The sequence below is a fragment of the Podarcis tiliguerta genome, assembly GCF_965153285.1.
Source record: "Podarcis tiliguerta genome assembly, chromosome: 5".
NCBI classification, from domain to species: domain Eukaryota; kingdom Metazoa; phylum Chordata; class Lepidosauria; order Squamata; family Lacertidae; genus Podarcis; species Podarcis tiliguerta.
The window spans coordinates 61,903,156-61,918,884 of record NC_139538.1 but is presented as its reverse complement, the minus strand read 5'-3'; the positions used below and the strand labels follow the sequence as shown (position 1 = coordinate 61,918,884).

At 40.7% G+C, this 15,729-nt stretch overlaps 1 protein-coding gene across 2 annotated transcripts in view; it reads right to left on the bottom strand.

Annotated features, from left to right (window-relative positions):
* PDE6C (phosphodiesterase 6C) overlaps positions 1–9,439 on the bottom strand; it is a 39,920-nt gene extending 30,481 nt beyond the window's left edge. For both annotated transcript variants that reach the window (XM_083443582.1, XM_083443583.1), the window contains exon 1: positions 8,798–9,439. In XM_083443582.1, the coding sequence (XP_083299708.1) occupies positions 8,798–9,277 (480 nt within the window). In that variant the 5' untranslated portion in view covers positions 9,278–9,439. The remainder of the gene's footprint in view (positions 1–8,797) is intronic.
* Positions 9,440–15,729: the final 6,290 nt, after the last annotated feature.

Below are 15,729 nucleotides of genomic sequence, written 5' to 3'. Positions count from 1 at the left end.
TACAAGCAGAGGTATCAGCTATGCTGCCTGGGCCTTGTTGTTATAGCTTGTTCTCGTCAGCATGGCGCTCTGCTCACTTTTACCCTCCCAGAACCACTTGCAAAAACAACTGCTAGCCTTTCGCTTACAGCATCACCCACTATTACCCTGGCAACTTCTCTTTCCAAGCCAGTCAGGGAGACTTATGTTTTGCAGCTGGCTTATCATTATCAAACAAACCAGACCATTATCAAGCAATAGATTCTAACAAAATTCAGAATAAACTAATTTTAAAAGGTCTTGATTAAAAGTCTAAAGATGAAAAATACTAATCCACATATTGTTAACTGCATAACAGAGTATGCATTAATACAGAGAAGCATTCCTGGTATATATATATATACAACTTCCTTACTTCATTTCTCCTTGACTGAAGTATAGGTCTGGATTAGCATCTCCAAAAGGAGACAGAGAGAAAAGGCTCTTTAACACTTATTATATTAATTTGTTTAAATATATGCAGATATAATAAATTCTCATGACTTCCTATTGAGGCTGAAATCTGAAAGGAAGACAGGATATATTGGGGCTGATTTAAAAAAAACCAACAACAACTAGGCATTAGGGATGGGGGAGGAATTTGATTCAGTTTGCAGTTAAAGGCGAATCTGTCAATTTTGCACTTTCTGAAACAATATGAGAACCAAAGCACAGGCATCTTTCAAAATTCACACTTATCCAGAATTTGCTGTGCAGTTCTCCAACCAAAGAATATACACATATATTAGGGGAAAGTGTGCATAAAAATGAATATATTAGTGAAAATAAGACTCAAAAATGCATTATATTAGGAGGAATTGCTTGCAAAAATGTGTATATTAGTCAAAACTGAAAAAGGAAAAGTGTTTATGAGGAGAAATTTGCACTAAAATGTTGATGAATTTTCAAGAGGACTGCTGCAGAAATGTGGAGACCTGAATTTAAGATCAGAAAAATGAAAAACAGAGAGAACTGAAATTGACAGATCCTTCCATCCCTACTAGGCATTGAAGGTATCCACATTCATGGACAAATTCATGCTTCTTTTCCTTTCTTCTTTTCTTTATTTCTAACTAGATATTACAAAAACTGTACATATTTTGAGAAAGCATACCACAATCTTCCACTGAGGTCCCATTACTTGAGTAGCTGCTTGCAGATTAATATAATGTCTGTATATTTGCATGCTATCACAGCTAGAAGATACTTGTACAGTGGTACCTTGGGTTACATACGCTTCAGGTTACATGCGCCTCAGGTTACAGACTCTGCTAACCCAGAAATATTATCTCGGGTTAAGAACTTTGCTTCAGAAGGAGAACAGAAATCGTGCTCCAGCAGCAGCGGGAGGCCACACTAGCTAAAGTGGTGCTTCAGGTTAAGAACAGACCTCCGGAACGAATTAAGTACTTAACCTGAGGTACCACTGTATTTAAATGGTACTAAACAACCTGTATTCTTTCAATAGTCCTGGTGTGAAGGTACTACGATAACATTAACTGCAGCCAAGGACTATTCCAGTAGAAATGAAATACAACTAATTGAACAACTCATTTGTCCCATTTGACTAACCATTTGTTAGGTCAGTGGGCATGGTTGCTTTCTTCTTGCCTGATACTATTAAATCCAGGATTAAACACTATTAGCTCCTGTGATCAACAGCGCTCTCTCTCTCCCTTACTAATCCCTGTGGGGGGAAGGGAACAGATGCTGTTTCTAAGCTAACTGATGAAGGTCTAGATCTTCCCCTCTCCTTTAACCCTCTGAACCATTAGTCAGGGCAAGGTGCTTCCTCACGTTTACTGGTAACTGTCCAAGTTTTAGGGAGATAATCTCAGGATAAATGAACACCAAGAAAGGAGTATCTCCAGTTTTTAAAAATGGATATTTCAACCCACTTGGCAAATTCTATTGATATTTTGTTTTCTGTTAGAGTTCCTGCCTTTATCTTGACATGGGTCTATCAAGCTTCCATTCTAGATGTTTGGTATAGAATCTCCACACCTTGTTCACTTGCATTTTCCTGGAGGTCCACACTCCGCTATCAGCTGTTTGTAAACCTATGTTTCCCCAGTGTTTCTTCTATATTTTTTTCTTACCAGAGGAAGTCCAATGTTTTTGAGTAGATTAGCACAGTCTTCACAGATATACATGCCTTTAGTGCTACCCTTCTGTCTTTTTGAAGAGGTCATTAGTCATTAGTTTAAGGTAGAAAGTGGTCTTGACATATCGGGCAAGTAAACCTATTCACCTTAATCTTTGCAGTGGTCACAATTCTACAGCCCTGCTCTTTTTTATTTTAAATCCATCTTTTAATTAGTGCTAAAATGCTTTTCTTCCTATATATATTTGAATATTTTATTTAAATATTCTTTACTAATATTAAAATATTAGCAAAATACTATTTAAATGAAAGTGTATTGTTGCATTGCAATCTCTGAGCAGTGTGAGATTTCCTTCAGAATGAGCTACAACAGAGACTGTGGTGTCTTTATGATATATGGTTTAGTTATACATATACAGTGTTGTTTTTCTAAAAAAATGTTTGGGGGTACTTTCATTTTGACTCAAGAAAATCACCATTTTATAGTTCAAATCAGGGAAAATAAATACAGTACAAAAGTACAAAGATTCACGAAATGTTTAGGGGTATGCATACTCCTCGATCCCCCCAGAAAAAAGCACTGCACATGTATACAACCTGTGTCTACAACAGAGGGTGTCACAGCATTAACACCCCAAGAGGGTCTCACTTCCCCCATAGCTGCAGCCTTGTATTCAAACAGAAATCAATCATGGCTCTCTCTGCCTGCTTCCCAACCCACAGTTTATTTTACAGCTTCTAGTTCACCTCAATCCAAACGTTCAACTCTCTATCTTTCTAACTACCCACCCGTTTGACGAATCACACAGAACCCCTTCCTTTGTTTCCTTAATAGCCAATTACCCAGGCTATCACCTCACCAGGAAACTAGTGTGGCTATTCCAAGAAGTAGAAGGAGGCCCAGGCATTCAGCCCCATAAAACTCACTAAAAAACTTCTCCAGTCACCAGCATTTCAGCAGTGCCCCACGTCGAACATTTCCAATCAACCTTTATGATCCACCAGAAACATTAAACTGTTTGAAGAAGAAGCCTATGAGTAGTAATGGGAGACCACTCTTAAATGAATAACCACTTAGAGCTAATGAAAGAATTGTGTGTGTGTTTTAAGGATCACTCAGAATGTTCCAAGTGGTCACTCAGGTAAATAGGACCTTTGCCTAACCTATCCAGAGTTAGCTATTCAAGCTAACTTGTGTGGATGGAACATAGCAGGGTGAAGATGCAGGGGAAAGTGCAATATCCCCTATAATATAATCACTTGCAGCTTACAAAGTAAGGGCAATGATTTATTAGCCCAAGGAGCCACCCGTCTGGAAGCAGCCCATGCCTCTTAAAAGCTGCATGGTAGGTGCAAACGCAGGATGTGCAGTTTTCGGTCCCAGGAAACGCTGCCTAATAGTCATTAGTTTCAGGTAGAAAGTTGAAAAGGTTAGAAATTCTGTGCTTATTAAACAAAGCCAGAATGGTTTGAGACTCATATCAAAAGTATATTACAGTACTGTATTGGATTTACATGAAGTGAAGGGATAAAACTGGCAACAGCAAATCTTAAAAACAAATTCATTCTCTTGATTGTTTATCCCCAGGAAGTCAAAACAGCACTATCCATGCACAATATAGAGGAACCAGGAGGCTCTGGAGAATCCCAAGGTTTTCAGAAATAGGAAGATAATTATATAACCACCTAAAAGTGGGGGGCAGGGCGGATCCCACAAAGCAGCCCAATGAAGACTAGGTATGCTCAGTGGCCACAGACTATTTTGAAAACAGGAGAGTGGGAATGGAAGGTAATATCCGGGGAAAGGGTATGGCTAACTGATTGGCTATGACCCTGAACAAGAGCTCTCCACACCTGTAAATACCATAAAACACAGCTAAACAATGTTTTACGTATCCGTTTTTCTATTTTATGGGTCTCCTTGCATTTTAATGACACTGTAAGCCGCTCTAAGCACAACAGGATGAATATGTTTCTTTTTAAAAAAACAACAACTAAATGGATGAATAATTATTTAACCCTAAAAGTGTCATTTCAAGTAGATATTTCCTTTTTATACATTTCTTTAAAAACCATCTAAGCAGTGCTACTTTTCTAGAAAAAGAGGTACTGGAACTCACCATGAATACCTCTCTTGTTCTCTTATAATGCCAAGGCACCCGCCTGAGAAGTGACAGAAGTTCTGGCTGAAAAAAAGCCCCGTATCTAAGTAATGCTGTGTCTCACTTGAAATTCCTGTGGCTCAATCCTGACATAGTCAGCTTCTTCCAGTGCCCTGCCTTCTAAGGTAACATGGGTGGCCATTGGGCAGAGGACCTTTTCAATCATGCTGCTGTCCCTTCACATTTACCTCAGGGAGGTTTGCCTGCTTTTGTGTCTTTATCTACCTTTGTATTTTCTCGCTTCCTTTAAAATGTTCTCAGAATGGATTTTATCTTGCTGTAGCTATGTTTCTTATTTGTTCAGCTCTTTAAAGATGCTTGAATCGGGTTCCTTAATATATTAGTTTTAACGTTTGAAATGTTTATTAGTATTCTATAGCTGCCCTGCAGAAATACGGAAGTGAGGCATGTGAAATTATTTAAATAGCTGTGCTTTTCATTTGCTTCAAGGCCGGAAAAATGGCATGGAGGAAGGCAACCGTACTGAAACGAACTGTGGCCTTTAAAATGTTTATGCTATAATAAATTATGTATCTTTGCTGTTTCACATTTCATGTAACAGTCGCAATAGGAATGCATGCACTCTGTGTGTCTTTCTCTGTGTGTATAGCGAGAAATGGCAATGCATTGTTTGTTTCCTTGCTTATTTATTTTTTTCTGAGCAGTGCATATTCCAGAAGGTTCCATTAGGCTATCTTCCATGCACAAACACCCTAAAACTTTTGCCCCAAATATTAACTTAAAATTCCTTAAAGTAATTTCTTAAAACGGGGAAATTACAGAGTGGCAGCCATGCTAGTCTGTTGCTACAAAAGCAACAAAAGAATGCTGTGGTATCTGCCATAGATGATAATCTTCATGCCTCTGACGAGATTATCTTTCCCTCACAAAAGTTTAGGCCTCAATATCTATGTTAGTCTTTATCAGTCTTCCTCAACCCCATGCTCTCATTATGTTTTGGACTACAACTCCCAGCCCACTCCTGGTTGGGGATGATGGGAAATGTAGTCCAAAGCGTGGCATACACCAAATTAGGGAAGGCTAGTCTTAAAGGAGCCACAAGTCTCTTTGTAAAAATAGGGGCTTACTTAAACGACAACCGAATTCAAACTGATTAAATAGTTGTAAGTTCTAAAATGCCTATCTTGAAAAGGACAGAACATTTCAGGAATATTTTCCCACTGCATTTTTTTCTCCTTTTGTACAGGAGAAATCATTCTAGGAAAAAAAAACTCTGACAGAGAAGAAAATGATCGCAAGTGTGGCAACCAATATTTAGAAACATAGGCCTAGGAATGCCTCATAAATGAACTTTTACTCTTATCCTGGTACCAGTTCACACCTCTGGTTTGCTCTTAGTTTTGTTAGATAAATGAGAAGAGGAATAGGTTGTGGGCAACAAATCCAGACCTTTCAGCTGGCCTTCTGACAAGGTCAGTTGCCCTGGCAACCTCTCACCTCTGTGGGAGCTGATGAGTAGCAAACAAAAGTGGCCCCTCAGGGAATTGCTCCTGGCTCAGGGACCACTAGTTGCAAGCTTCTCATTTGAAAGAAGAAAGAAATAAGTTGGGCAAAAGTACTGAAACTGATTGGTTGACATATAGAATTTACTGCAGTGACAATACTGTTCTCTCCAAGGATTTCATCAATGACATTAATTAGGGCTGCCATATTCCCAAATATGGGTTTCCCCCGACATTTTGCCAATTCAGCAAAAATCCGCCCAGACGCCATTTTGCAGCCAGTTATGTCCAGGAAAACCCAGACGTATGTTGCTGCATGTAATCAAGACCATATGCAGTACAATCTTCAACATATCTGCTCAGAAGTATGATTCAGTTCCTTGTGACTTGGCAGCTAGCATAGGAGCCAACTCCTAGGGGCTGTGGGGGGCTTGGCCCCCACAATAAAATATTTGAGGGGGCTGGGCTCCCCCACAGTTGATGGGTATTCCCATTCAAATGGCGTGTGTGCACTGTATCATGTGATCAATTATTCAGGGCACGGCTTACCTTGGCCCCCACAATATTTTATTCAAGTTTGCACCCCTGGCAGCTAGTCAGGAAACTTTTAAAGATAGCCATTTTAGAATTTGCATCCATTTTATCTGTTTGGAATTGGTTCATAATCCCCTACCTGGAACCTCAAAGATTTCCAAAGACTGTAATGCTATAGGGTTTTAATAATGTTTAAAGGATTTCAAGTAGAAGCACTGAGGACTCCTAATATAATTAACCACAGCAATGGATATGTTACTGATTAAAGCCCCATATTTGAAGACCTCCCTTAGGTAACTTCCCAGGGACATCAATGGGATTTCTGAGTGAGGTGTTTGAGAAGAATCTCCCCTCCCCACTCCAGAGCAGGTTCACCATATCGGTTTCCATTTGAGTATTTGGCCCCACGTCCCATCAAGGCTGCCCTTTGACTCTTTCATTTAACCAGTCCCCTGAGTCTCAGGGCTTTTTTCAGCCAGAACTCAGTTCCGGCACCTCTCAGGTGGGCGCCATTGCTATTCTAAGAGAAGGAGGGACATGTTCGTGGTGAGTTCCGGTACCTCTTTTTTTAGAAAAACAGAAGTGAGGAAAAAGCAGCTAGCAAAATTGTAAGGATAAAGTACTAGTGAATGCAAGACTACATGCGGAGTTCCCAGACATGGAAGTCAAATAGAAAACCTCAAGTAATGGATAGTGGGGTTAATATTTGGCTTTACATGTTTGAGAACCACTGTGAATGAATACGGATAATTAATACATGAAAATCTCTATTTTCATGTTTTAATTATATTGTATCATAAATGATACATCATAAAATGATACGGCTACCATTTTATTTTAAAATGTCAGTGACAAGCAAAACTTTATTTTTTGCTCTTTTATGAACTTCCAGTTACTGTAAGAATATTCTAAAGAAAAAGGAAAAACTGAATGTTGCGTTAGCAAATGTAAATGACACAGAAAACACACCTAATCCCTCTCCTGCTTTATAAAGAAACTTGAGCACAATATAGTCAAAGATAAAAATACAAAAAAACTGTTTAGCTCCATTAATTTCAATAGGAGATATCTAACTGGACCATGCCCCTAGGTTGGTTTGTTTCTTAATTATATCCAAATATCATTGGTACCAAAGTGTAGAGCATACCATATTTCAAGCGGCAACAGTCACTCATGCATATTAGAATAACAGTGCTTAGTCTAATGAGATGCACATATTCTCTGGTCCGTCGATCTTTTCTCCTGTAATCTGCTTTATGAATTTAAAAAGATTATCCACCCAGGCCTCTGTTGTTGGCAACAGGCAGTAAATACAATATTGCTTGCCATAGAAAATGGTCCCAGTAATCAGAACCAAAATACCGAGACAGGTGCTATATGGCATGATTTCAAATTTCACACCTCAAATCTGGGTATATTTTGGGCGGTGGAAAGTAGTTTCAAAACAGGTCATAATGAGCCTGTAGCCAAAGCAGTCTGATTCTATAATCGAACACAGGCCTATCTGCTATGTCCAGATATATTATTTAATCCAGGTTACAAGGCATCAAGACAGTTCTCTTGTGCAAGGTCCATTGAAACAAATGGCAGCTGCATAAGGGCACAGCAGTGAATGGTTCCTTGGAGTTGCAATCAGCCTGTTTCCAACTGCATACCCACCAACATTTTTCCAATGAAAATAGGGACATCCTATTCTTCTGTGGGATGGCTTCTGTAATTCCAGGACTGTCCCTGGAAAATTGGGACACTTGAGGGGCATGCCACAGTACTGCTCTCAGTGGCGCCCAATACCTGAAACTGGATGCAGAGCCTCGTGCTAGCCCCGCCTCTGGCAGGTCTGCATCCCATTTATTTCAGTCTCTACTGAAGTCTTTGGGACTGCTCCAGATTAAAGCAGTTGAGTGGAGGTGGCTACTGTAAGCTTACACAACTTGTGACCCACTAAACAAACCAATCCAAAACAGACTTAGGCACACCTAAGTCTAACTCTGCAGAGGATCAGGCAGACAGCCCTGCGTTTCTCTCTTTTAAGGTATTTTAAGGTGGTTATTCCTGAGAGACTGAAAACTCTCTATACTTTTCACACATGTGGCTGAAAGCAGCTCTGAATCTCTCCCTCGCTATCTACGTGAATGCCACTGTTTGGATGTTCAACTCCCAAGTTTGCATTTACAGTACTTTCTTAACACACAGGGTAAATACAGGATTGGGAAATTTGTTAATTGACTGAAAGCTTCCCCCCTCCGCATTTCCAACAATATGTCTAGATATGGGTTTGGCTCTTGAAGGAACGGTCCTGTAATTCCTTCATTCCATTTGCCCCGTAAACTATAAACTGGGATGGCCAATGTGGTATCATCCATATGTTTTGGACCACAACCTCAGCCAGAGTGTCAGGGAAGATAGGAGTTGTAGTCTAACAGTGTCTGGAGGGCACAATGTTGACTAGCCTTTCACTTAAAGGGGAGCGGGGAGAGGTTACCCTACACCAAACCCAGAAAAGCTTTCTCACTTACCTTTTTTACATCTGGTATGTTAAATACCTTCTTGGTATGAGCAACCCACCCAACTATCCCAATGTCCAGAGGAAAAACGACTTCTTTCTCAGGAGGCACCAGATTGCTCTCAAATTTGGAAGTAGGAGTGACATCCATGAGCCTGCTAGCCACTTCTGGAATACCATTGCGGGAACGTTGAATAAACATACTACACCGGTCAGCTGCCAGCAACTGTGCCATCCTTTGCAGGATTTTGTGCACTATCTTTTCCACAGAGCTGGCTTCTTCCTGGATTTCCATCATCAGCTCAAAAAGCACCTGACATTCCTCCAGCTTTGTCATTTCCTTGAAGGAGATTCCATCCTTTACATCCCCAGGGTTGACTTTGAAGACGCTTCCCACTACTTCCGCACGCAGTTTTTTGTCGTAATACTCCTTGGCAAACTGTGGGTTGTTCTCCAGATATTTCTCAACATCATCTTTACTTATCTCACCCATTTTTGCTCGGTAGCTTTTTCGCCGCTTCACACCTCCATCACCATCAAAGCAGCAGCAATCACAGCCAAAAGTCTAACTTTGCTTCTAAGGGGAAAATGGTAGATTGCACATTCTGTATAGAATATAGGCATAGGCTATAGACCTGTAGGCTTGCTCTGTGGCTTTCCAACCTTCTGAAATCCTTAAGATTTGACAGCAGTCCGCTGGCTTAGCGTCTTCTTAGTGAAGGATCCAGGAGACTGCTAATTAAAGAGATGTCAGGACACTAAACCCTTGAGCACTCTTAGCTCATAAATCCAAAGGGAGACATTTTAGAGTGATAAACTAAACCAACTGTTCCTAGATTGTGCAATGGTGTAAAAAAAAAAAAGTGCATGTAAGTGGGTGCCCATATATTCTCGCTTGCATTTTATGCTCTTTATTTCTTTAATGGATTAGAAATTTCCTTTGGTGTACAATGTGGGAAATACTTAAGCCTCTTTCCCTCCCCACAGGTATGCAAATAAGTACTTCACATGCCCACACGTGCACTCCTGTGCACATGCACAGACACTCTTCAGTATAAATGATATGTGTACCTTGGATACACGAAACACACCAGGAAGCCACTCATTGTATGGGAAAGCTTTCTCTTGCTAGGAAACTGGGTAGTTCTGGAAACAATAACTGCAGTAGTACAAATGTATAGAATGGAACAAACGTTAAAGTATTTACACAAAGGTGGGATGATTTAACTCAGTGAACCTGAATGTCCAAGACAGCTAGGTAAAGGCTGCAATCCTAAAATTAATGGCCATGACTAATTTGGACCCATTGATTTCAGTGGCTGTACTCTGAGTGTAACTTAGGAATACAAGCCATTGAACTTAATAAATTTCCCTTCAGACAAGACATGCAAAGGAGTGGGATGTACAGTTTGTTTTAGTATAGGAAGAAGTGAGCCAAAAGAGTTTTGAATCACAATATAGATTTTAATAGATAATTCTGTAAAAGAAATAACAAACTCTAATTCTCTTTTTTTTTTTAACGGCCAACATCTTTTAAGGAAAAAACTTCCCATTGGTTCAAACAATCATGAGATAATTTCCGACCTTAATCCTTGCCTAAGTATTATTAGTAAATATTTATGATGCTTTAAAAAGAGTCTTCTTTTTATTAAAATGCATTGTATTATTAGGCAAGAACTGAATAAAGAAATCATAAAATGAACTCTTAATAAACTGCTTCACATACAATATAGTCGTAATCATAACAATAACTTTTGTGTGCTAACCCTGAAGATAATTTTATCACATAATTATGTATAGTGGGTGGAATTCATTGCTGCACTATGTTGAACATTCAAACTGCACAAGCACATCAACTTGCCAGACAGAACAATCCCCCTTTCCCCTCACCCCATGTGCTGTTCTGGGGCTTCCCCTACCCACCCCCCAGCCAATTTCAGGAGGGGGAGAGAAGATTGGGGAGCCCTGTTGTGCAAGCAGACACCTTGCACAGAGCATCAGTTGAGAGGGTTTGTCAGGTGAATCCCACCCCATGAAAGTAATATAGAAATCTAAATTTATTTCAGTACATTTTTTTTAGTCTGGCAGTTTATGATATATTTTTTAAAAATCCCCCCAAATTATTTTCCACAGAGGAAAGCAATGGTCTTTGTACATTTGATTCTTTCTCACATTAATAAAAGCTTATTAGATAAACTCTATTTACTTATCAAACTTAAGCTGGTAGGAGAGGCAAATTCCTAAGCCCTGGGGGCTTCCTCTGGCATCAAGGGTACACAGTACCAGCACCTTAAAAAAAAAGAAAGGTCTGGTTTTGGCCCAGTTCTGTTAAGGTCATCTTGAATTCCAATTCTGTCTTCTGGAACATTGGCTACCCCTCCCAGTTTGGTGTTATCTGCAAATTTGATGAGCATCCCCCCAATGCCTTAATCCAAGTCATTTATAAAGATGTTGAACATCAACGGGCCCAGGACAGAACCCTGCGGCATCCCACTTGTCATTTTTTTACAAGGTGAAGAGGAGCCATTAGTGAGCACTCTGTATTTGATCGATCAACAAGCTACAAATCTACCTAACAGTTACATTGCTCAAACTTGTTATATGAATAAAAATAAGCATGAGTGGTGATCAAATATTTCAGTAACACATGTTTTTAAGTGTATAATTTAATCTCACTTTGAGTATACAGGTTTTTGTTTTCAGGTCAGCACAAAAGAAGAAGCCAGTTTTAAATGCTTGATTCTGTTTTCCATATAAATGCTTTTGGAGTTTATGATTGTGGTGAACTAAGAGTATTTTTCTTTATTGTGTTGCGATCTCAAAAAAATATTGATATACACATGTCTTCTTATTTTAACATGCATGACATATTGTTGACGCTTGCAGTTACAACAGCAAACACAACTATTTATGGAATGCTTCTTAGCCATACGCCATCTTTGAGCTCCTACAGTACATGGAAACTCCTAAGAAGGATAACTGACAGACATGTGGCTATTCAAAATAGATTCAAGTAGCATGTAAATGCCAAAGGTATTTATAAGGTTCCACTTGTTCAGCCTAGTGTTTACATCTGAGTGTAGTCATGGCAACAGGAGTTCATTCCTCAAGATGTGGCTCATCCTTCGAGATTTTCAAAAGAAATTGAGAGTTTGTGGACTGTACCAAAAAGGGATGAAGCAGTCTATCTTCTTCTTCTTCTTTGTTTGTTTGTTTGTTTGTTTCAGTTTCTCATTTTACCAATATTAAATTTAGTTCACATTTCTGCAGCAATTTTTTTAATCCTTCAAAGAAATTCCATATGAAAAATCTGTGTTTCGCTTTCAGTTGTGTTTTGGCTGTGTTTCAGTTTGGTTTGAAAAATGTGAATTATTATTATTACTGTATTTATTATTTATTAAATTTATATATTATAGGTCTTCTAGGTGAGTTTGTCTTAAATGGGAATTGAATCAAATTTCTCTTCCATCCCTCATTCTAGCCTACCACCAAATCATAAAAGTAGAAACAGAAAAGTCATGGGCTCCAATCCTTCATACAGGTAGGCTGTTTCAATTCCAATTCACTTCTCTTTAATGGGCCATGATCTCTCTCTGTCACACACAGAACATTCTTAACATCCTGCAAGTTATGACAAAGAAATCAGAAATTCATAGCTCTTAACATTCATTTCAAAAGAGATAACCGAAGGAAGGGAGTAAGCATCCTTTCTCTCAGCCGATATATGACTACATGAAAAACATCGTTCTTGGCTCTTGAACAAATGGTTGGGTTAAACCTGAGGTAACCCTGTAACCAAAGGAGGGTGGGTCAGTCAGCTTGTGCCCTCCTTTTTGGCCCAGCTGAGGCTACAGCACATGTACAAAGCCTTTTATATCTGGAGGATTTCCCAGTACATGGCTTAAACTACTGAAGCAGGGAGTCTAGCAATTATTTTATCCCGTCATTCCTCAGAGGAGCTCAGGGCAGCATATATCTACAGCCTCTTTTTTAATCGCATATCACACCTGTGAAGTGGCTTAGGCTGAGAAATAGTGGCTGAGTTCAGGGGTCAACAAACTTTTTCACAGGGGGCCGGTCCACTGTCCCTCAGACCTTGTGGGGGGCTGGACTATATTTGGGGGGGGGGATGAACGAATTCCTATGCCCCACAAATAATCCAGAGATGCATTTTAAATAAAAGGACACATTCTACTCATGTAAAAACACGCTGATTCCCGGACCGTCCATGGGCCAGATTTAGAAGGCGACTGGGCCAGATTCGGCCCGCAGGCCTTAGTTTTCCTACCCATGGTTTACACACACAACAGGAGAAGCATCCATTGAAAAAGACAAAAAACGAAAACAAAACCAATCTTGAAATGCTGGAGAAAAGGTATGTTTCACACAGTGCTTTTCTGCATACACTTCACAGCTATCTCTCGGCCCATCCTAACCTCGTTTCACATCTACACAGCTTAATTAGTGTCAGATTTGTTTGTCTTTGTGTACACTCCAAGGAGCATTATCAGAGCCGGGTGTTTTTACTCTGTGCAAAGGTGTTCACCCCTTGACTACAGCATACCCTCCAACATGTTGAGTTCCCCAAACCAGGATGTGTGTCTTCCCAGCCATGCTCCCACATATGTCACGTGACTCACATGAGATGGCTGCCCCCCCAAAAGGGCGAGATCTCGGCATGGAATCGGGTAAGATCACAGTGCCCAAAATGGCTGCTGTTGAGTTGTGAGTTGACATAGCAGACGACACAGCGATTTCTCCAAAGCAGCTCTTTATTTTGTAAGCTGGAACAGAACTGGCTGAGGAGCTCAGTCAGCCTTCTTATATAGAGCTACAGAACAATTGTAACTGTTGCAACATTCTAAAACTATCCAATCACTGAACGTCACTTTTCGATCCTTCATTTGCATAACTATCTACAGTATCCCCCTGCTGGCCCAGGGTGAGAACTTCAGTACAGTGCAGTGCTTTTGCAGGGGGAAATTGGATGTCCTGGTTTTTCCAGGACACATGGGGGTTATGCTAGAGAAGAATTAGGAATAGCTGAAGGCAGAGGTTTCCAACCTTTTGGGGTCCATGGCTCCCTTGTCCAACTACATTCTTTCTGTGGCACCCCTGTGGGGCTCAGGGACCCAGTTATGTCACCCTTTGCTTGCAGAGCCAGCAGCCCCTCACCCTTTGGGGAGTGTTCCCTCATCCACATCTCTTCTCCCCTCTCCTTAAGAGTCCTTTGGACAGCTGCAGCTGCTGGTCCTGAGCTGCCCCAAAGAAAGGTGCCTCCTCACACTGCCCCACAGGGGCCTGGGAAGCACCCCCTGGCCAGCCCCAGAGGCACCATTCACCTGAGCAGCTTGAAGCCAGGCCTGCTGCAACAAACTGCTGTGCAAGCCTTTGGGAGGCAGAGACATCAGAGGAAGGTAGGGAAGGAAAGAGGAACAGAGGCCAGTGTTGCCCACGGCACCCCTGACTATCATTCAAGGCACCCCAGGGTGCCACAGCACACTAGTCAAAAACCAGTAGTGTCAGGACTCCAATCGGTGCAAAGCTGGTTTGAGAAACAATGCACCAGACAGGAGTATTTTATACAAAGTGCAGGATCCATATGCATTTTGGATAATGTTATGTGAACACGGATTAAAAACCCAGCATTGGAAACACAGTGAGCAGGAGTGTGAACACTAGCCAAGGCGTATCGAACTTGTTTCAACCAATCATCGTTAAAACAGTTCATCCAGGTCCAGTCAAGATGGCACGCTGCCGTTGTTTTAAAAAAACAAGCAATACCTTCTGGACTCTTCTGTGTGACTGCTCTGGAGGAGGAGACTGGGCCAAGGTCACAGTGCGTTTTGTAACCAAATGGAGTTTGAACTCATTCAAACTCCACCATCCACCATTCCACACTTGCTGCACTCCCCTCTTTTTTGTATTTGGATCCCATCACACTATTTGAAACTGAGTCCTTATGAAAACAGGGTAAACAGGCCAAACTGGATGGGACACTTCCATGTCTATTTCCTCACTTTAACCAAGATCTCGGCAGCATATGAGTTAAGGGGAGTATTGGGGACGGAACACCTTCGCCTTTTTTACCTCTTGGCCATTTGCTCTCCAAACAGAGATTCAGCAAACGCCTTCGGTTTTAACCTTTAAACACCCGCTGAACACTTTTCTTTGCCACTTGGCTTATGCAGGCCATTAGGAAAATATTTTCCTGTAATAACAGATGATCTCTGCTTGTAAATTTTTGCAGGGTTCCCACTGTGTATAGATATGGTTGTTGCAAACCATCTTGATATTTTTTTAATTATATGGTGGTATATAAATATTTTTATAATAAAATCAAATCACCCCTGGTTGCTTTTTTTACCTATACAGTGGTACCTCAGGTTAAGTACTTAATTCGTTCCAGAGGTCCATTCTTAACCTGAAACTGTTCTTAACCTGAAGCACCACTTTAGCTAATGGGGCCTCCTGCTGCTGCCGCGCCGCTGGAGCATGATTTCTGTTCTCATCCTGAAGCAAAGTTCTTAACCTGAAGCACTATTTCTGGGTTAGCGGAGTCTGTAACCTGAAGCATATGTAACCCGAGGTACCACTGAATGTGTTAGATATGAGGACTCATCTAGTTTGGGCCTGATTGGTTCTGTCATCCTGTCCTACTCCAGATTGCATAGCTGGAAAATGTTTAACAGGATTCCTCTAATGCTTCTTGAGATGTTGAAACTACAGAACAAATATTGACCTGCGACGCAACACCATGTGCTCAAAGAGGAGGAAAATAAACATTTTATATAACAATAAAAGAAGCTCAACAACAAGGGGGGGGGGACATGAATTCTAAGGATTCTGATACCTAACGGGAGTTGGACTAGGTGACCCTCATGGTCCCGTCCAAATTTACAGTTCTATGTTTCTATGAAATGTGATTCACACAGAAAAGAACCA